The 21,326-nt window shown below is 42.4% G+C and overlaps 1 protein-coding gene across 4 annotated transcripts in view; it reads right to left on the reverse strand.

Moving 5' to 3' along the window:
- Stxbp5 (syntaxin binding protein 5) overlaps positions 1 to 20,370 on the reverse strand; it is a 104,262-nt gene extending 83,892 nt beyond the window's left edge. For 3 of the 4 annotated variants that reach the window (XM_051206118.1, XM_051206116.1, XM_051206115.1), the window contains exons 1-2: positions 20,178 to 20,370; positions 18,622 to 18,719 (exon numbers count right to left, since the gene is read on the reverse strand). In XM_051206118.1, the coding sequence (XP_051062075.1) occupies positions 18,622 to 18,719; positions 20,178 to 20,330 (251 nt within the window). In that variant the 5' untranslated portion in view covers positions 20,331 to 20,370. The remainder of the gene's footprint in view (positions 1 to 18,621; positions 18,720 to 20,177) is intronic. The other variant, XM_051206117.1, reaches the window with a different exon arrangement.
- Positions 20,371 to 21,326: the final 956 nt, after the last annotated feature.

A 21,326-nucleotide genomic window follows, 5' to 3' on the forward strand; every position in this document is an offset into this window, starting at 1 on the left:
ACTTTACCCTGTGTCTTAGTTTCCTTTCCTGTGCCTGTGATAAAGTGACCTGACAATTTAAGGGAGGATGGATGTGGCTCACGTTTCCAAGTCCCACTCTATTGCTGTGGCAAAGTCCAGGTGGCAGAGGCAGCTGGTCACATTTTATCCGCAGTCAAGAGCAGAGCGCACTGAGTGCGTGCACACACACCAGAACTCAGGCTGCCTTCCCCACTCTCAGGAGACCCAGGATGCCCTGCCTAGGGAATGATGCTACCCACAGGAGGCAGCTCTCAAGAAACATAATCAACATATTCCCCACTGGCCAACCTACACAAGCCCCCACGGAGACTGACTTTCCAGATCATTTCATATGGTGTCAAGCTGACAATGCAAGCTAGTTAGCCCTACTTCCAATCATTGCCACCTTTGCTGCTTATTATAGATTCTGAGATTTAGACTACACTATCAGCAAGGTGGAGTCAAAAAGTAGTGAAGATCAGGCGAGGCTCCCACAGCTCTGGGCAAGCGTTCAAGGTTGACAGTACTCATGTGTTAGGAAGATACCTGACACGTGTAACTGGTAACGACCATTTCAGACAGAACACTTTACGAGCAACACTGGTGTGCAGGTAGCAAATTATTAATGATTTAAGGATCGAACGTCACTGAGCACGTGTTCATCAATTCCTAGCGATTAAGAAAGAGGCATGGGAACTGGCATTATCCTGAGCTCTACAGATCATCCATGTTGCAGGCGGCCAGGTCAGGGTACAGATAGAACAGCAAAGTCTGCTCTGATGCTCTGGAAATTTCTGAAAATACAAATTCTCAACCAACAAAGTTTGAAAATGAATATGACAACGATTATATTTTCCCCAAGTACTCACTTAGCCAACAAAACTTCCTGTAACATTATATATTTAGTCACATAATATTCCCTGAAAGTAATTTGTGAGCAGAGATTCTGTTTCCAAAGCAAGGGGGGATGTTTTAAGGACAACTAGCCTCCACGTGCCATCGTAGTACAGGTAAGGACCATCACATGATTTTTATTTGTTAAGAAACCCTGCATACATCCCCGTATGGTGGCTCATGCCTAAAATCCTAACACTTGGAAGGCTGAGACAGAAGAGTCAGGAGCTCAGGATCAGTGGAGCCACAGACAAGTTCAGGGCCAGCTAACCGTGTCTCAGAAAATTGCCACTGAGCACAGCTGGGACTGCTGGTGGCTGTGTTACCCCCAACTCTGGTGGCTGATGTTTCTGCCCAGTCCACATTCTAGAAGCTTTTCTGAGGCTGCTGCTCTCACTATCTACAGGACTATACGGATAAACATCAGTGAGAGCTAGTTTGAAGGGCAGAAATCTTACAGATTTAGCCTGGGATGACTTTTCCAGTAACTGAGATTTAAAGACCACTGCGGTGAGGGCCAAGAACACTGACTCAAGTCTCTGTGAAGAGACGAACTTTCAAAAAGGTTCAGTATTTTGTTCTGTGTGAACACGGAGTTCATCGGAGCTTTGATCCCATACTGCTATGAAAGAGAAATGAGAACTAACATGTAAAGGCCAACACATTTCGTTTACTGAATGAAAGGAAATGTGTTCCATCAGATGTTACAAGGCAGCTGTGGTGAAGGATGCCTGCCACAGCAGCAGCATCACCGGGCTGAGCCAGGACAACTGTGTGAGGCCAGGCTGGTCCACACAGTGAGTGGGAGTCAGCAAGGGCTACATAGTATCACCCTCAACCAACCAACCAATGCATAAACAAATAACAAAAAACAAATGACAAAAAAAAAAAACAACTTTAAATAACCAGATTAACATTCCTACAAGCAGCAGGCTGGATGGTGGGCAGGACAGGACAACACAGATGGGCATGTAAACTGATCTGTGATGGCAACAGCCCATCTGTGCTGGGGTCCTGTCATTTGTGAAATGACACTGGCATTCAGATGACCAAGACCACCTGCAGATTTACGGCTGTGCTTTTCAACCTCATCATTAAGGCTGCAAAGCCTTATTTACTGCTGGCTTCATGTCCACAGATGCACTACCCGGAAGAGGAAAGGCACAGCTCCCAGTCAGAACACCAGCCATTCCCAGTACTGTTCGCTCAGCAGACAGCGGCTGAGTGTCTTCATAAGCTTGAGTACTTCAGGAGGATGCCCTCTCTAAGCAGACAGTAACGAATATGGTTCTTAACTACCATCTGCTCGCTAAGAGTACTGCTGTCCATATGGCCCAACATTTAACTCAGTATTTCACAATGCTGATTCGAAATCACAAGCAGCCATGGAGAATTAAAAAAAAAAAAAACAAAAAAAAAAAAAAAAAAACCTGCAGATGTCACACATCATGCCAGACTCAGGGGACCAGAATCTCAAGAGAAGCAAGCAAGCATGTGCTTAGACCTGGTGTGCTTATTGTTTGTAAATGAGTATAATGTATAACACTGTCTTTAAATGATTTATATAAATAAGACACATCAACTTCTAAATATTATCTTCCAACAACCACGAATTCCCTAAAATACCTCCTCACGGTTATTGTTTCTAAAATCTGTAGTAATTCCCTAGTCCTATGTGACTCCTAATTGTCTAGTAGAACTACACTCCAAACAATGCTATAAGGAGCCTTTATCAAATGATGTCACTGCAAGGAATAATTTACACTTTGATACTTTTAAACTATATTGTAGAGTTTCACTTGCTTGGCAAATGCCTGTTTTAAGACCTCTTTTTGAAGGTTATCCCCTCCTCTCATCTACTAAACATTAATATAGAATCACTTCTTCTGGCCAGTACGTAAGGATATTTGGGAGCTATCACAATATTAAGGAGAAACAAAAGGCTGGAAAATCAACAATCCTTAGGTCAGTTGGAGAAACAAGCTTGCAGTGGGGAGTACTGTACCAACTTGGACCGACCAGTGACTAGAGAGAATCCCGTTACTGGGGAAGCCTCGGAGTGAGGAGACAGGCACAGTCACTGATAGGCTGCTGTGGGATGGGAGTGGCCAAGTTTGAAAGTCAAAACCAGAGGGCCCAATCATGCAAGAGAGGAGGGGGTACCATACTTCCTGGGTTTTGCTGTCAAAGCTGAGGAAGGCTTCACAGCAAAAGTGGCAGGAAAAATCTCCTTTTGCTCTCAGCACACAAAGGGGGCAGGGGAAGATTGTCAAGTGTGTCATAGCAGCCAGTTCCCAACGTGGCTTTCAAAGGGATAGCTCTGCAGGAGCCTGGGATGCAAAGGCTCTATCAGAGTCAGCAAACCCGGGCAGGGGCTGAAGCATTGTAAGCAAAGGGGGGGGGGTGGGAAACACCAGCGCACCCCAGTCCTAATCATGGGGTTGGTGAGGAAGAAAGGAGGAAGACTGAAAAACTGACCGAGAACCAGACGACTACAGGCATCTCCCTTTCCCTAACACCTGGACCATCCCAGTAATAAGATGCCTTCATAGAAATTCTCTTTACTCAGTATTATCACAGCCAGATAACAAGAAAAATAATCACAACACATTCTGGAAGGCCAAAAAAAAAAAAAAAAACCATCCCAAAGAGACAAAGCAAGCATGAAAACTCGTGAGGGGTCAGGCTTAAGCCAGCCATGAACAGATCAGAGTGGTTATAACCCACAAAGCTCTGTTCAAGGCCAGAGGATGCAAGTCCGATGAAGGAATCAAAAGTGGCCCGAGCTATGAATTTATATCGCCAAGTCAAGAAAGGAAAGAGTAAAGAAGAGTAACGATTAAGTGAGAGAGGGATAGAACATAAAGGAAACCTCTAGAAAAAAACAGTACAGAACCCTGAAAATAAGAGGCATCATACAAACCTTCTACGACTGTAAAACAGAGACACAAAAGCAAACATAATCCCTGCCCTGCCCTACAAAAGAGCAAAACCAAAAAGTCACAGAATAAAATACCAACAAACTGTGCAGTACTTACAAAATAAAACCTTTGTGTAAATGGAATACTAACATACTAATACTAAAGAGGAAACCAGAATGTTTGAGGCAAAAACTAAGAATTTCTCATAATGTCAGACACTAAATAACAGATCCAAGCTCCTAAAATACTAAGCAGAATAAAACACACAATGAAAGAAAATCTGTTATTTAGATAAGGACATGGAAGCATTAAGCCCCTAATTTCACAACTGTGAACTACATAGTAAAGCCTTATATAAAAATAAAACTAATGAAACCTAAAGGAAGCCCTATTATCAGTATGTTCAAAAAATTCAAGGTGAACAATAATGAGGATAAAAACTGTCTCACTTCTCAAAGACCATACCACAAAGAAAAAAAAGAGTACTGAAATATTTTAAATATATGGGAGAGGAAGTGAGTCCCTAAACCACTAAACCAGAGCTCTGTACAAGGAGGGGTTATAAAGATTCAGCCAAACAAAAGCTGTTATCTTTTACTGCTAGTCATCTGTCTTGACAGAAAAGTTTTAAAGGTTATTTTAGAGAGAAATAGAAAATTAAATAGGTCATAAATTCAGATCTGCAAACAGGAAAAACATTATAGAAGAAACAAAAAATAAAATATTTTATTTCTTATTCTTAACAGAGCCAATAGATGATAGTTTGTTCAAAATATAGCAACACTATCTAAATATGCATGCTTATTTATAAGTAAAAGGAGTGCCAACAACATAGAAGAGATATAAGAATAAGATTTTTATCATAAGATGCTCATAGGACATGAGTCTGCAAGGTGTCCTCTGAAAATGGCCTCAGATTATATTTTACTACCTAGCACAGTAGTTCTCAACCTCTGGGTCATTACCCCTTTGGGAGTCAAATGACCCTTTCACAGGGGTTGCATATCAGATAGCCTACATATTGTATGTTTACATTATGATTCATAACAGTAGTAAAATTACAGTCATGAAGTAGTCACAAGAATATTTTTATGGCTGGGGGGTCACCACAACATGACAAACTATATATAAGGTGGCATCATTAGCAAGGATGAAAACCACTGATCTAGGGTAACTGCTACAAAATTTAAAAAAAGAAAGAAAGGCCTGTTAAACAGTGGGGGGGGGGGGGGAAGGAGCCATATACTATAAAATGTATCACTAAACTCATAGGAGGTGTAAAAAGTAGAAGCAGGCAGGATCAAAAATAAGGCAGCTCCCAGCTGGTTTGCAACAGTAAGTTATCTCAATCAGAGGCTCACTTAGCTCCAACTACTCATTCCATTCTTGCCTATTCCTCAGGGCTACACGGGACTGGTCCTTTGCAGAGCTGCCCTCTCCTCTGATTGTTCTTGTTTAATCTTAATTGTTTTAGATCCGCAGGAAAAGCAGCAACCTTTACATCATTAAACGGCAAGAATACAGAAAGAGGAAAAGGAGGCTACTACATAATCCTTTCTCCCAGGAAGCTAACAATGAATTTGGAAATTTATCACAAACAAAAATAAACAAGACTCAGGAAGACAGCATGTGTCCTAACGATCAAAAGAAGGAAAGGCAGTGGGCATAACTATGGCTTTGAAAAAGGAGAACACATTAATACTAATTTAATTTTGAATATCAATGATCTAACTGAACCAATTAAAATGACCAGAGACCATCATATGAAGATAGCAAAGGAAGATGGATGACAAGATTTAGCTTTTTGTTGTCTACAATCTGCTTTATTTCTTATTTTGTCAAGAGAGGACTCTGCTTTACATACAAAGACACCTATAGATCAAAAGTGAATGAGGAAAAGTATAACATGTTATGAATAATCAAAACAAATTAGGACTGTGCGTATTAATTTCAGACACAGCAGAATTCAGAGGGATCAAAATGGACATGAAACAAGGTAACAAAGCCAGTTCTTCATGAACAATAGTAACAATACTGTGTAGAGTATACTTAACAACATGGTAAAAGAAATATAAGAACTGTAAGAATTGTGAAGGTCAGAGGTGAACCGACTGCATATAACAACTGAAGACCTACAACACATTCCCATCAGAGACAGATCACACAGGAGCTGGGAAGCAGCTCTGTAAGTAAAGTACTCTTGGTGTCCCAGTTTTCAAGTAAGAGAAACCCAGCATAATAGAGGAAGAGACAGACAGATCCCTGGAGTTTGATAGGCAGAGTGTCTTGCCAAATAAATGAACTCAACAATCAGTGAGAAGCACTGTCTTTAAAACTCAGGTCAACAGCAACACATCGACTTCTGCCCTACACTCCACAATTAAACAGATCAAACAATAATAATCAATATTTATAGGCTGCTTCACCCAGTATCAATAGACGACTCATCCTTCTCAAACTCACACAGGACAGGCAACTGCAAAGGTAGACTACACTCTGGGAACTTAAATCCACTCCCCTTTCATCAGTGCGCCAGAACCCTTGCTAATAAGAAAACACATCAGGACCAGGTCACCTGTGTAAACTCTTGGACAGAAGAAAGCGGCTGTTGATACCCGATCAGCATTTTCCCTGTATGCTAACAAGTAGAATGCCAAATAAAAGACAAAGTGTTAGACACACACACACACACACACACACACACACACACACACACACCAAAAATGATTTAGAATCTTAAAATCTGTATGAGCAAAACAACAAAATTTTCCTCAAAGAATTTAAGTAGAATTAAATCAGTAAAGAAATATTGCACGTTAGTAGATGTAAACCTTAAGTAATGTTAAGAGATCAATGTTTAAAGATACATAGTAGCCTCACTCTGAGCTATTTTGCCCCCTGAGCTATTTTGTGAATATTAACAAAACCATACTAAAGTTTATTCAGAGAAGTAAAACATCTAAGGTTATATTAAACAAGGTTTGTCTTTATCAAACTTTAAGAGTTACTTTAAAGCTATAGGAATCACAGTGCTGTAGTATTGGTAAAGAATACACAAATCAATAGATCTGAAAGAGGGTCTAAAAGCACATCTATAAAAACAGAAACAAACATTACTCCCTGAACAAAACTTTACTAAAATGCCCTACAGATGTCCAAAAACCCTCTGGCTGGATAAACACCTGGGGAAACCTAGACATGACTAGAAAAATAAAGATGTTATTAAGTGAAAGTAAAGAAAGTGAAAGGTCCGCTGTATGACTTTCTAGAAAGGGCTGCCGGAGCCCGGGGGGAGGAAGGAGTGGATAGGCAGAGCAAACACAAGTGAGCACTGAACCTCTCTCCATACGCAATAGCGCGTGCGCACCATCACTGAGAAGTGTCGAGCCTGTAAGTCACCAAGAAGAACCTCAACTACAGCTGTGCAGGCTGGGTGAAAAGATGTGTCGGTGTGACAAAGTCAGCCTTCTGGTGGGAGACAGCGACAGCAGCTGATGCTACAAACATGGGCAGAGGGTATATGGGTAATCTGAAGGGTCTTTACAAATTAATGTATTAAAGTAAAAGACAGCTACCGACAGCCTCACAACAATAATGGTGAAGAGGCTTGATTTTTACTGCTGATTCATGACTCTAACGTTCTATTAATCCGTCACTTAAGTGAAATTTACTATATCTTACTTCTGAAGTGTAAAAAAAAAAAAAAAAAAACGCTAAAAATAACTACAAAAGGTAGATAAGTCACTTAAGTTAGCATAGCAACTCACACATGCTAGCCTAACACTCGGGAGGCTGAGGTAGGGCTGTCAGCAGTTCCAGACCAGGCTGTCAGCAGTTCCAGACCAGCCTGAACGATAAATGTGAGGCCCAGACTGATTCTAAACAACAACAACAACAGTAGTAGTAATGCCAAACCTTCTTATCTTACTAAGCTTTGACATTTTATTACATTTTCTTACATATCTCCCACAGTATCTAAAGTCAGTCAGCTGCTCTCTTTAATGTAAAGGAAGCCAGCACTGAAACAGTTAAGTAACTGTAGCCCCTTCTGGGCCTTCTGGTTACTGACTGGAGCAGTAAGTGATGGCAGCTTTGTATTCGCAGGTAGCGGTGGGTGGGCAGCCACTGTGGAAATGGACCACTAGTTACTTTTAGTTAAGAATCTTTTTAATTCATAAACAAAATAGAACGGGCAAATATGTTCATTCATCTTTACTGTTTTAGAGTTAAGATTATCTGCATTACTGCATAGATACTCTTTTAGGGCAGCTTTTAATACACTTTGATATTTTTAAGTGAACTACTTACCCAGTCTACTATTAAAAGTAGTCATACATAAAGGTTGTCTGGGTTAAAGGAACAAGGAATGTGCATTCTCTCATATAAACAAAAGCCATCTATTTTCCTAGTATCCATATTCAGTCATCTATAGGCTCTGTTTGCTTGTTATTCTAAGAATACTAAAATGGGCCTTATGTAGTGAAGTATTCTTTTAATCACAAGACATGGGAGGTAGAGGCCAGTGGATCTTTGTGTGTTCAAGGCCAACCTGGTCTACATCATGAATTTGAGGTTAGCTAGAATGACAAGACAAGACAAAACAAAACAAAACAAAACAAAACAAAGTTAATTTTACCAGAAAAATACAACACATTATGGAACGTGTGGCCCATAGAATTAGTAGATGGAGAATTATGTTTTGACATGTTTTCTCTTTGTCTTAGTTTCAAAAGACAGAAAAAAAAAAAATACATATACAAAGTAAAGCCCATTAGCAGAAAGAACCTCAGTAGGTGATGCCACCAAATGTCGATTCTCTTTGGCAAGGGTTCTAGCGATGAAAACAGAGTCACTGTTCTTAGGGAGAGATATGCTCTTTTATGGAATAAGATTAATCACTCGTCAATAAATGATCTCACCAGCAAAGGCTTCAAAAATCCCAGCTGACACTTATTAAAAAGGGAAACAGGATCAAAAGCCACAAGAAAAGGAACTCTAGTGGAAAAGAAATGATTTGATAATGACCAGAGAAGTTGTAAGGCTCGCTCTATTCTGTAATTTACACTGTGCTTAGAGCAAACCTCACTTCTCAAATGAAGAACAGCATAAATCAAAATCAGCAACTACTTATTTAAAAGCTTCCATGCTCTCCATTGCAAGGTAATCTCACATACTGCAGATTACCATGCATTAAAACTTACCACAGAGAAATGTAAATAAACACCCACAGAATGCTGCCACTTTTCAACGTACACGAAAGACACACCCTTTGAAAAGGATTAGTACTGTTTGAAAAACTGAAAGCAAGTAGAAATTGTGATTTTCTGAATTTAAATCTACATTTACTACCAGAAAACAATGCAAAGAGAGCTTCTATAAAACACCTTTATATTTGGCTTTAGTTGCCAATTAATGGCCCACATGCTACATGCTGTCTTTCATGGAGATATGAATATAACATACTGTCCTCAAGAGATACCCAAGGGCATGAACTTGCTTCTAGGAGCCTATGAGTGAGTTTTTGTTTTTCAATACGCTATTCAGTTTTCAGGGTTTTTTTTTCTTTTTTCTTTTTCGTAAATGAAAGTTATTTCTATTAAAAGTTTGCACATATCTGAGGAGTCATGATATTTTACTAAGATTTCTTTCATTCTTTTTATCTTTAAAGCTATACATCTGAAAATATATATCTATTATAAGAATGAAAACTATTAACTTCCCAAGTGCTATAAACCCAAACATCTGAAAATGAGAGGTAAAAGGATACTGTGAGGATGTATCTGTATGCAGAATGCAGAGCTACTCCCAAAGGTCAGCTAAAAAGAATAGCTTTACTATTATACTAACATTATACTAATTATAATTCAATGGGAAGATCATGAATGCCTTCCTCAGTATTAAAAAGCACTTCTGAAAATCAGTCAACTCTGTATATGGAATGCTAAATATTGCTAAGAATTTCCTGACACTTTTTAAAAAAATGGCTTATTAATTATTAAAAGTTTTCGTGTGAACTGGCATAATGGTAAAATTTATACACTTAAATATAAAAATGTCAGCAGAAACTCTTACCTGGAAATCCCTCCACATACATGCTTTGAAAGTAGGGTAGACAGAACTGGGTGGTGGTGGTGGTGGTGGTGGTGGTGCACGCCTTTAATCCCAGCACCTGGGAGGCAGAGGCAACCTGATCTCTGTGAGTTCGAGGCCGGCCTGGTCTACAGATTGAGTTCCAGGACAGGCTCCAAAGCTACACAGAGAGACCCTGCCTCAAAAAACCAAAAGAACAAAGAAAACAAAAGTAAGCTATGCTGATCAATGAGCGCTGAGCCTTGCAAACTTCCATCTCAGCCAAGCCTGCCCCCTGCTGCCCGATTTCGGAAGTAAAGCTTTATTGAAACATATTCATCCCTTTATATACTGTCTATGGCAAGTTTTGAGTTACATGCAGGAAGAATTAGTATTTATTACAAAGACCATATGGTTTCCCAGCCCCCTACAAAACAAAACAAAACAAAACAAAACACAAACATTACTAGTTAACAACTGTTGCTGACTCCCAAAGAGGAGACAGAAACTACTTTGAATATGTGTGTACAAGTGCTCATACCCACAGTTAATCCTAACTAGTGAACATACCGAGTGAGCTGAGGAGAGCTTAAATGCTCCCTCTGTCTTGATTTGGGCAACTGTACAATGAATACTTTCTCACTTCTGGGCTCCAGAGAAATGTCTAGATACTAGCTGATTTGTTTAATATGCTATTATTTGGAGTATGCTACAACTTTTCACATATAGTAACACTGATAAATTTTAGACGTGTAATATATGTAATAAAGAATGAAATGTAGAAACTTAGATTTTAATGTTTAATAAAAAGGTGCCTACAGGTGGCATGGAATCAAATGGAAAAAAATTATATATGTATGTATGTATACGCATACACACTCACGCACGCACATGACAGTGATTCTAAGCTTTAAACATAAGAATTATTTAAACAATGAAAAGAATGCTCTGGATTAAGGCCTCACTAAACCATAAACACAATGCCCATTGTGGAATACTGAGTAGTAGCCAATGTTAACAATTGTGTCCCCATCTCCAAGCTTCTCTTAAACTTCCTTTCCACCCACAGCCAGAAGAAGCAGCAGGAGGAGGAGAAGAAAAAAAAAAAGACAGATAATAAACAGAATTAGTATCACAATTTCTTTAAAATAAAAAAAGAAAAACTTAAAGGCAGAACACTTAGAATTACTAAATCTGAAACTGGATGACTGTTGTGCATCTAAACTCTACACAGACATTAAAATGGAAAATGTATGCAGATAATGCTACTGTGACTTTTTTTTTCCCCTGCAGAGGAGGGTCAAGAACCCCGTTACAGGAGATGGAGCTCAGATGCCATCGTGCCTCTATCGCAGTAAATAATCTAGCTCACATGTGTCTACTGGGAGTGGCCCTTCAAGTACTTTCTGGCAATCTTCTGTGATTACAATTTCATTAATCCTCATAGAAAGTCAACATTTAAAAGGGGAGGGCACAGAGCCATGTGTAGTGGCACAAGCATATTCCAGCACACAGACATGAGGTAGAGACAGGAGGGTTTGGAGTTCAAAGCCAGTTGGACCAAGGCTTTCTGAGACTGCCTAATTTAACACAAAACAAGGGTGATGTCAATGATTCCTCTGCTTCCTCAGAGGCTCATAGCATATATCAGGCTTAAGCTCTACCTTAATAAATGCATTCACATCCTAGAGGTGGCACATGGGGAAATGTACAGGTTAAGCCAAAACTAGTCCCTTCCTCTGCAATCCCACAATGCTAAGTATATGGATTCTGAGATGCCAAATGTCAACAGTTCAGAAAACACTTACTAAAGCACCATAAGAAAATCAATACTAACAGTCTGATAACAAACTGCCCTTTTGTAAATAATGTGCCTCTTCCACCATATTACATTAAAGCCAAATTAATTGCACAACCAGCAAAGAATGCCTTCTATTTAATGGTATTCTACCCTGTAGTTCAGTCATACATACACATGCCTAGGAAAAGTAACTACTTTTCCAAGTTACTCTATTGTTACCAAATCTAGAACTAATTCAACACTAGCAAGTCAAGGAAGACAGTCTCCATACTAGTTAATAAAACTACTAGGCCTGGTGTTTCACACCTTTAATCCCAGCATTTGGAAAAAAGAGGCAGGCAAGTCTCTGAGTTCTAGGCCATCCTACACAGCGCGTTCCAAGCTAGGCAGAGTTATACAGTGAGACTCTGCCTCAAGGAAAGAAAAAAAAAAAAAAAAAAAATGGGTAAAACTATATGTAATTAGGAACTTTTTAAAAGGTAAATTTACATCTCAATTATTAACACCCCCAAAAGAAAGGCAAGCTTTACCAAATGCACTACAAATGTTCCAAGTATTTGCCAAATCAGTGTTCAGCATGCAGGCTGTGTTGACTTGGCACGTACCTCCCTGACCTCTTCTGCAAACACTTACTCATCTACTGAAGGACTAGGAATGTATTCAGGGAACACAAAACAAAGCAGGGCCACAACAGGACGGAGTCAAACACTTACTTCATCCTGGGTGACAGGCATCAGGACAGCTCATCTGATCACTCCAGGCAAACACAGCCCAAAGAACCCCAAACCTTCCAGGGAGAGAGCAGGATCCTTCAAAGGCAGCCTTCTCCAGTTCCTCACACACAGCACAGGAACAAACACACCAAGTTCCACCTCACCTGTCATACGAGTCAGTCTTAAGACTGGAACACTAGTCTAATAGTAAGGCAATTCTAGAATTTATTTTACTCCTTTAGAATAGCAATGGTAATTTTAGAAAGAATTATGCTGAAGCTCAAATGAGAAACAGACTATCTGAACAAAATAAGCCAGTTTACTTAAAGCGAAATAGTTTTTTTATAAAGCACAGACTTGATTTTCCCAGAGTTAACGTTATTTCTAATTTATATACGTCCATGTTTTATTTTTCATCACACACACAAATGCACTGCAGATTTGTTTCTAAACAGCCTTACTTTTTGCTTCTTAATTAAGTGTCCTCAGAACCATGCCTTCCAGCTAACATGGGGCTCGCTCATCCCTTTAATCAAAGTCCTCCTAACAGGGAACAGACATGAGATGTGAATGTGTGTTAAGTTGCTTACTTCTCCTACACAGCTCTGTTCCCAGTGACAAGAGCTTGCTTAGAAACAAAGGCGACCCCGAAAAGTGAAGACCAGGTGAAAGTGTGGCTGTCAACTGGTTTATCTCATTGGTTTATCTCGACTAATTTATTTAATTATTTCAAACCAAGAGTCTTTCCCAAATCTTTCTTTCAGTGGTATAATTATGTTATGAAAAAATAACATCAATAAGCAGGGAGCCAAAACTTTCTAAGACTATTTCACAAGCACAAAATCATTACATATTAATTTATTAAGTACTACTAAGTTATGTAAGAACTACTATGTATGCTATTTTTACCTCTATAGCAACTTTTCGAATTTATGGTTGAGAATAGTCCAGGTATTTAAAAGGCAAAACTGGGCTTGGGCCATGGCTAACAGACTAAGAGCACGAGCTGCTCTCCTAGACCTGGGTTCAGTTCCCAGCCTGCGCAGTGGCTCCCAACTATGCCCCTCTTCTGGCCTCCAGGCATACGAATAGTGCACAGAAACATGCAGGCAAACATCCACAAACATGGAAACATTAAAATAAAGGGCACAATTAAAGCAAAACCCAGTTATTTTCAAAAACTTTTCTTTCAAAGGCTGCACCATCTACAAAACTCATCAATAAAAAAGGGCGGGGGCATTCTAAGGCTTGGCACTGAGCTGCTTCTCATGCAGTATTTGAGGAACACATGAATGGACAAACTGAAAATAAAAACTACAGAGAACTCTCACAATAATGGCAGTCACAGAGGAACATTCAACAAACAACGCTGCTACACCTACACGTGTCTACTTGTACTGAGTGAGCCCTGACCATCTCATGAGGTGAGTTATCCACTCCTTTTTAACTCAGACTGAGGACAGTGCTTTGCAATCAGATACATCTGAAGGTGCGCCCAGAGTTGTCAAGCTGGCAGAAAAGCTGACCTTTAGTAGGTGAGAGCCAGTTTTCAATTTTCCTAGTGTCCTGAACAAACCCACAGAATGAAACTGTCCAACCTGCTACCAACTACTGAGAATCACGGAACAGATCCCCAAAGCCGACCAGCTCCTGATCACTCTATCCATATATTCAATTTCAAAATCCATATATCTATCTATCTAGTTTTGTCTAAACATAAATCCACATCAGATTCTCATGCTAAAAGCAGCAGCAGCCGAGGCTGCCTTCTCAGAAAGGCACCGCAGTAAAGTAGAAAGTGACATCATTTCCAACTCAATGTTCATCCATTTCTGTTCTGTAATTTCCTGGGCACTTGCAGCCTGACTCACTCCTTGAGATTTCATAGAAAGCAGCCAAGCCCTTTTCCAGTGCCCATTCTGCCTGCCACATCTGTGTGGGGGTCCACGAGACTCATATCACTACCTGTGTGGTCATGGTAACCCATGGGGTTTCCCGTTTTCGGGTCTTTCGCCCATGATTCTGTTGCCTGACTAAATACTTTCTGCCTGCCAAACATCATCTTATCTTCTTAAATGACTTCCAGGGCAAAAACACCTCCGGGCTAAAATTCAGTTGGCTTACTGTGTGTGTGTGTGTGTGTGTGTGTGTGTGTGTGCGTGTGAAGCTGTCCATCTTGTTGTTTGTGACAGTGTCTCTCCCTGGAACCTGAAGTTCATCCATTTTCCTAGACTGCCCTGCCAAGTACACACCACTATTGCTGGCTTGTACATGGATTTTTAGGCTTGCATAGCAAGCACATTGCTAACCCAGCTATCTTCCCGGCCCTCTAATTAGCTTGTTTCTACTCTCAACTCAATTAGGATCGTTATCCTAATCAGGACTTTCCCCCAACATTCCCACAATCTACTATCATTTCCCAAACCATGGTGATGCCTACAGTTTTTCCTGCACGGGGCTTTTCCAATTCTTCATACTCCTGCCATTCTGTATCCTTATCTACGGATGCATAGAAATGCTTATCAAGGCCTGGGGTTTAATCTAGGATCTGACTCTGTGGAGACAGTAAATCTCCATGCAAGTTTCTGTAGCAATGCTTGACGATGTTTGACTAATTCCAGCCCTTGGATTGGAGCAAGAAGGGTCATATACTCACTTCTTTTGAATTACTTGCCTAGATTCATGGGAATCTGAAATCACACATCTGCCTTTAAATGAAACATCCAACACAACACCTGCATTTTAAAGAGAAAGACCAATTCCTGGTTGAAAAAAGGCAAGATCGGGGCTGGAGAGATGGCTCAGTGGTTAAGAGCACTGGCTGCTCTCCCAGAGGACCCCGTTCAGTTCCCAGCACGTATAAGGCAGCCTACAACTGTCAGGAGCTCCAGTTTCAGGGGATCTGACACCCTCACACAGGCAAACAAGAAGGCAGAACACCAATGCTCATAAAAAATAAGAATAAATAAGTCATTTTGAAACATGTTATAAAAGAAAAAAAGGGCAAGAACTAGAGTTCAGGCAGTCTACAACCCAGTATTTGTGGCCTTCTTATGCCTTGAAAAATGAGCTTCCAGATACAGGGACCAGCATGCAACACTGCATTGCAAATGAAGAGCCCGCCTCATGGAAACAGACTGCCCGGTACCCTGAACTTTGAACAAATCAAGAGCACAGGAAAGGAGGTTATCTGATATTTCCTCTCTTACTGCACACTCCGCAAATTACAAGTTCTAGTTTTCCTTAGTCCTTTAACTATAACGATAAAATGCCCTAATTTTAGCTCCACCCCTTGTTTATATATATTAAAATATGAGCAGGGCCACATTAACTTAAGATGAAGCAATGTGCAAATCCACTCGAGACCCAGGTCTAAGACAGACAATAGCGCAATGAGTTAAAACTCCTACATTCTTTAGTAATGGCCTCTTTCTGACACCGATATCTAGATTACGCATAAAAATCAGATTTTATTTATTTCCCTGTGGCAAATACTGGAAGACAAATTACACCACTATCATATGATGACCTGGTACATAAAATCACGTTTTCTTGTTTCTTATCAGTAAACACATGACAACTTCATGTCCTCCTCAGAGGCCAAGACGGTTGATGAAACAAAGTGGTATCATCCATCATGTGTTGGGCATTAATGTAATAAATAGATTAGATATTTTGCCTCAATATAGGTTAGCTATTCTTTAAGGATTCAATTTTCACTAGCCTTAAATGTCACCATTAGATATCACAAACAGTTTACTCAGTCTTTTGGATGTGTTTTCCTTTCAACTCCACGTAAGCCAGTCAGTCAACTCGGGCTACACTGACATCATGTATGAAGGGACCCCATTAACAAAACGGCTATTTATTATTTTGCTATATAATTAAGCAAATGATATGTTGTTTAGAAGTATTCTTCTTCCCTAAAGCACCTTTTTGGGAAAACATATTCTAGACAATAAAAGTCTAAAATGAGAGTGCACACAAGGACTAGAGGAGACCAGTTAGAAAGAGGGAACCAGAACACACACGACAATGGGCAGGCTGGCAACAAATACGCAAGTTAACCCAATATGGAGTTCTAAAATGTATACACTTAGATATCTGTCTAGTTTCAAAGAACTCAGAAAAAAAAAAAAAAAAAAAAAAACAACCTAATACGTTTGTTAAACTTTGAAAAGGCCTCTGTGGTTTTCCATTATAAATCAGAGTCACAATAGACAAAGCTCTAGGCTCATCCGGTACTCTACCCTCACAGGAGGGGCAAGCTGATTTGCCAGTCTAGAATGTGGGAACAAAGCTCTAAAGGGAGAGAGCAGAAGAGCCTTGGTCAACCGCTCTCAGGGTTTCATTTCAAACATAGCAACTTCTAGAAAAAAGTGACAGCGCCGCTAGAACAGGAAGTTGGCTTCGACTCACTAATGTTTAACCATAAAAAGACATATGAGCCCAAAATGCCCGTGTGGGTGACCATTTTGGACACCTGATCCTTTGAACTAACAATTACTCCAGACCTGGCATGTTAATCGTTCTGTTGGGTCCACTTGCTAATTATGAAAATTAGAGTTTAAGGTGTTTGTAAGACAAATGGCTGCAAATGCTTTAGAGTCAGTTTTTCTGGTGGCACATATATTAAATACCAAAAGTCTGTTAAAAAGTTATATAATAAAACTGCTGAGGCCAGAGAAAACAGAAAGAAAAAGAAAACCCCTTCAAAAGGAAATCAACAGAATCTAAAATTAACTGATCAAATTCATTATTTTTCCTTGGGTCACATAACAGAATTCCTTCGGAGGGCAAAATACTGCAGTTCCAAACAGTCCTTCTAGAACATTGCCCTGTGGCCCTGAAACCGAATTTCGCTGAACTCTGAGAAAATTAACTATTCCTATCTTTACAAAACTAAAATAGAATGTCTTTGTAAAAACAAAAACATCTAAGCAATTGAAGTCAAAGAGCATTCTAGTCTCAACAGTTTAGCTGCCTGGCCAAGAGTAGTTTATGCCCCTGGCAGAAAGCACCAACTTCAGGCTCTGCCATTAGAGACTGGCCTGCCCTGCATGTGTTTGCTCTGCATTTCCCCGAAAAGTCATGCGTGCCTGCAGGACAGCATCCTCAGAGTTAAATGTGAGGAGTACTGCGATGTCAGAAAGGACAACTTTGAAACGTTTTTAAAGATCCTCAGTGAGATTCAAGATTCGAGTCTGAATCAAAAGCTGAAAACCCAGAAATGTAAATAGGACCAGCCCCTCCCACAACCCCCCCCCCATTCTTTGTCAACAATACCATCCAGTGAGGTCACACCATGGCTTGCGGGTTTATTACCAGCCTAGCATCTCAATAATGGGCTGGCCAACTATGTTTAAATGTCAGAGTGAAAGCAATCACACATTTTATTTGAAGTTAAACAGTATAAAAGAGGAAGTCAGAAAGTCTCCATTGTTCAGACCAGAAAGATGTTCTTGAAAAATTCTTGTGAAGAATCTGAAAAATCCCTATGTCAAAGCTCTACAATTCACATATAGCCAAAACAAACAAACGAACAAAACCCCGCTATTTGTCTACATGCGAATGCACTTAGTAGCTTTCGCTACACATAAGGCAAATAGACAACATAAGGCAAAGTCTGTCACCATAGTACATCTGTATCTAAGTAATAGATACAAATCTCTAGAAATATTAGCTCTTCTTATAGCAAACTAATATGGCAATTTATCATTGGTTAATGTTTTTTTTTTTTTAAATCTGGGTAGACATGTGGGAAACAAATCAAATTCAAATCCAGCTTCTAATTCAACACACACACAACCTTTGACAAGCAGCTGACACTGTGCTGATACTCACCATACTTTGCTCTCCCAACTTTATGCACAGGCACTGGGCATTAATCCCCTAATACATGCACATGTATTCCCCTCAGGGTCTCGGAGCCACTACAATTAGTTACTACAACAAACTTTAGCCTAATGTTTTGAGTCTGGAGCCCTCCTTACAACAGCATGCCACCTATAAAATAGCTAGAATAAGGGAAAGCCAGTACTACAGGAGTTCCTATAATACAGACCCGAAGGGGAAACCAGGATGAAATGAGCCATACAGAAGGACTGGGGATATAAAGCTAGCAAAGAAAAATGTCTCTTCTCTTTCTTTCCTCCTCCCTTCCTTTCCTTTCCCTCTCTCTCTTTCTCTCTTTTCTTTTCCTTTTTTATTAAAGAAAGGATACAGTCTTAAAGCACCAGTCTGAGTTCCTACTGCCAGAATCTTCTGTACGGGATCAAAGGCCAGGGCTGAGGGCTGATAGGGGAATCCATGGCGAACAGTCTGGGGATGGGCCGTGACGTCACAGGAACCAGGGCAGCAGGCAAAATCCGAAAACAGAACAGCCCACAGGAGCATTAGACTTGGTACCAGATACACTTGACACAAAGCACACACCTCGGAACTTACCACTGTAAGGGGGAGCTGAGGATTGGGGGGGGGGGGGGGCTCTACTCTAAGGATCACAGCACCAGGGAGCACAAAGCTACCTAAGCTCCTGCTTTGCTACAGTGCTAGTAACTCCACAGAGGGCGATTCCCTATGAATAGCGGATACTATTCCGTTTGATGCCACATTACTCAAGTTTGGAGTGCTTCAAAATTCTGTAAAACCCTTGCAAAAGGCGATTCGTGTTGCACCTCAAGAGAAATCATACACATCATAGCTTTATTTGAATGTTAAGGGCGGGGGGGGGGGGGACGGGATTTCTAAGGAAAAGTTGTCAGGAAACTAATGGAAGAATTTAGTCAAAGAAGCAGTAACCTCAGGATCCACATTTGCAATTCTAACGATGGAAATGGTTGCAAAAATTAATCTCACGGTGTTCCACTAAGGCTGGAATAAGTTTAGGACGTAAAAGCAAAAATTGGACACAGGCTTGTAAGCCCCCGACATAGGAAGGGCCAAATAGCTATCTGTGAGACAGGCAGGTCTGGATACAGAGGTTCGTGTGCTTTTCTCTTGCAGCTGGGGAATTAATCCGCTGCATCATTCTTTCTGAATTACAGGGCTGTGCTGCAATCATCGTGCCATCCACAGGGAAAAGAGAGAGAGAGAGAAAGAGAGAGAGAGAGAGAGAGAGAGAGAGAGAGAGAGAGAGAGAGGGAGGGAGGGGGGAGGGAGGGAGAGAGAGAGAGAGAGAGAGAGAGAGAGAGAGAGAGGGAGGGAGGGAGAAAGAGAGAGAGAGGGAGAGAAGAAAAAGATCCCTTTGCACTAACTTTTTAACCAAACAAGCTGAAAAAAATCCTGTGAGTTCAGGTGGGGAGCCTCTCGCCCGCATTCTAAAAAGTGATGCGCAAAAAAAGATCTGGTTGAACAGGTTTGCCTTGCCCACAGACGACGTTCATCACACGGGGCTGGAAAATTTCGACGTCAGTGGAAGATAATAAAACATGCGCGAATATAAAAGTATTTCCAGACCATTGCAACCAGTGTCTGGGTGGGAATTAAAAGACAAGGGCGGTATGCTTGGGGTGCCTTGAAATGATTGTTTTTTTTTTTTTTTTTTTTTTTTTTATGAAAAAAAGGAAAGCCATCGACTAAAAGAAGTAGGGGCTCTCTGGCCCAAATCCCCCATCAAGGCACGTCTGTCCAGGGCGGGGAGGGGTGGGGGGCGCCTTCCTAGAGCTCTGAGCTCTATTGGCGCGCTCTGCCTTCGCGCTCCCAGGTCCTGCCCAGCGGCCCCCTCAAACGACCCCGATCTTCCCGAGACAGCTCGGCGGGGCTGCGCGCTCCCTTCACCTTGCAGAGTTGGAAGTGTTCGGACTGGAGCGTCTCCTGGATCTCGGGCTCCCGGTTCCCAGGCGGGTGCTGCTGCTGTTGCTGCTGTTGCGAGGCCGAGGACGAGCCTGCGGTCAGGCCGTCCAGCACCTTCCTGATGTTGAATTTCCTCATGGTCTGGCCGCCCAGGGGGGCTCTGCCCGCCTGCCCGCCTGTCCGTGTGTCTCCTCGAGGCCCCCGGGGCGGCGGCGGCGGCACCGGGTGGGCAGGAGTCCGAGCCGCTGAAGCACGGCGGCGGCTTCGATCGCGGGGTGCGAAGGAGCGGGGAGCACAAGATAATCCCAACAGGAAGGGCTGCGACGACGACGGCGGGCGCGCGGCGCCGAGTCCTCTTCCTCCGAGGCCGCCGCGGCTGCAGTGGCGCCGGACGCCGCCTCCTCACCTGCTGGCGGCCGGGCTCCCGCCGTCCCGCGCCGCCGCCGCCGCCGCCGCATCCATGGCCCCGCGGCCCCGCAGTCCCTCGGCGCGTCCCGGGCTCGGCCTCCGCTCCTCAGCGCAGCCGCCCGGCCAGCACGGCCCGGGCACCCGGAGCCGCTCCCGCCGCCGCCTGCCGCTCTCTCTCTCCCCCCACTCCCCGGCCGCCCGGACGCTCGCTGTCACCTCCCGGGAGCCTCGGTCCCCGGCCCCCAACGCCCGGCAGAGCAGGCGGCGAGCCCGCGGTTCCAGCGCCGGCCGCGGCGGTGGCGGCAGCTGGGCCTCCGCGGAGCGGGCTGCCCGGTGCGCATGCGCGCCGCCGCCGCCGCCGCCCCCGCCCCCGGCCGCCGGCTTAAATCATCCTCCGCCACCGGCCGGGCAGCAGCTGGCGGACCCGCGAGCTCTCCGCGGCCCGCACCTCCAGCCCCGTCACTCAAGCTCCCCGCCGTGCGCTTTCGGGCTGCTTTGTTTCTGGGCTTGCAATGGACCGAGTGTCCAGGTGACCATTAGGTCGGTCTGTGGCAAGATGACAGCTAGGAGACACCCGGAGGGAAGTCCAGCCTCCTCCGTGAAGGTGTTGCTGGAGGTGAAATCGGGGTGGCAGGTGGCGGCTACACCGGCATAGGTTCCCCCTAAGGGGAAGAACTCCAACGCCCCGACCTTGGTCACCCACCACCCCGAATCCTGTGGGCAGGC

This window comes from Phodopus roborovskii, unplaced genomic scaffold, assembly GCF_943737965.1.
Source record: "Phodopus roborovskii unplaced genomic scaffold, PHOROB, whole genome shotgun sequence".
In the NCBI taxonomy this organism is placed as follows: Eukaryota; Metazoa; Chordata; class Mammalia; order Rodentia; family Cricetidae; genus Phodopus; species Phodopus roborovskii.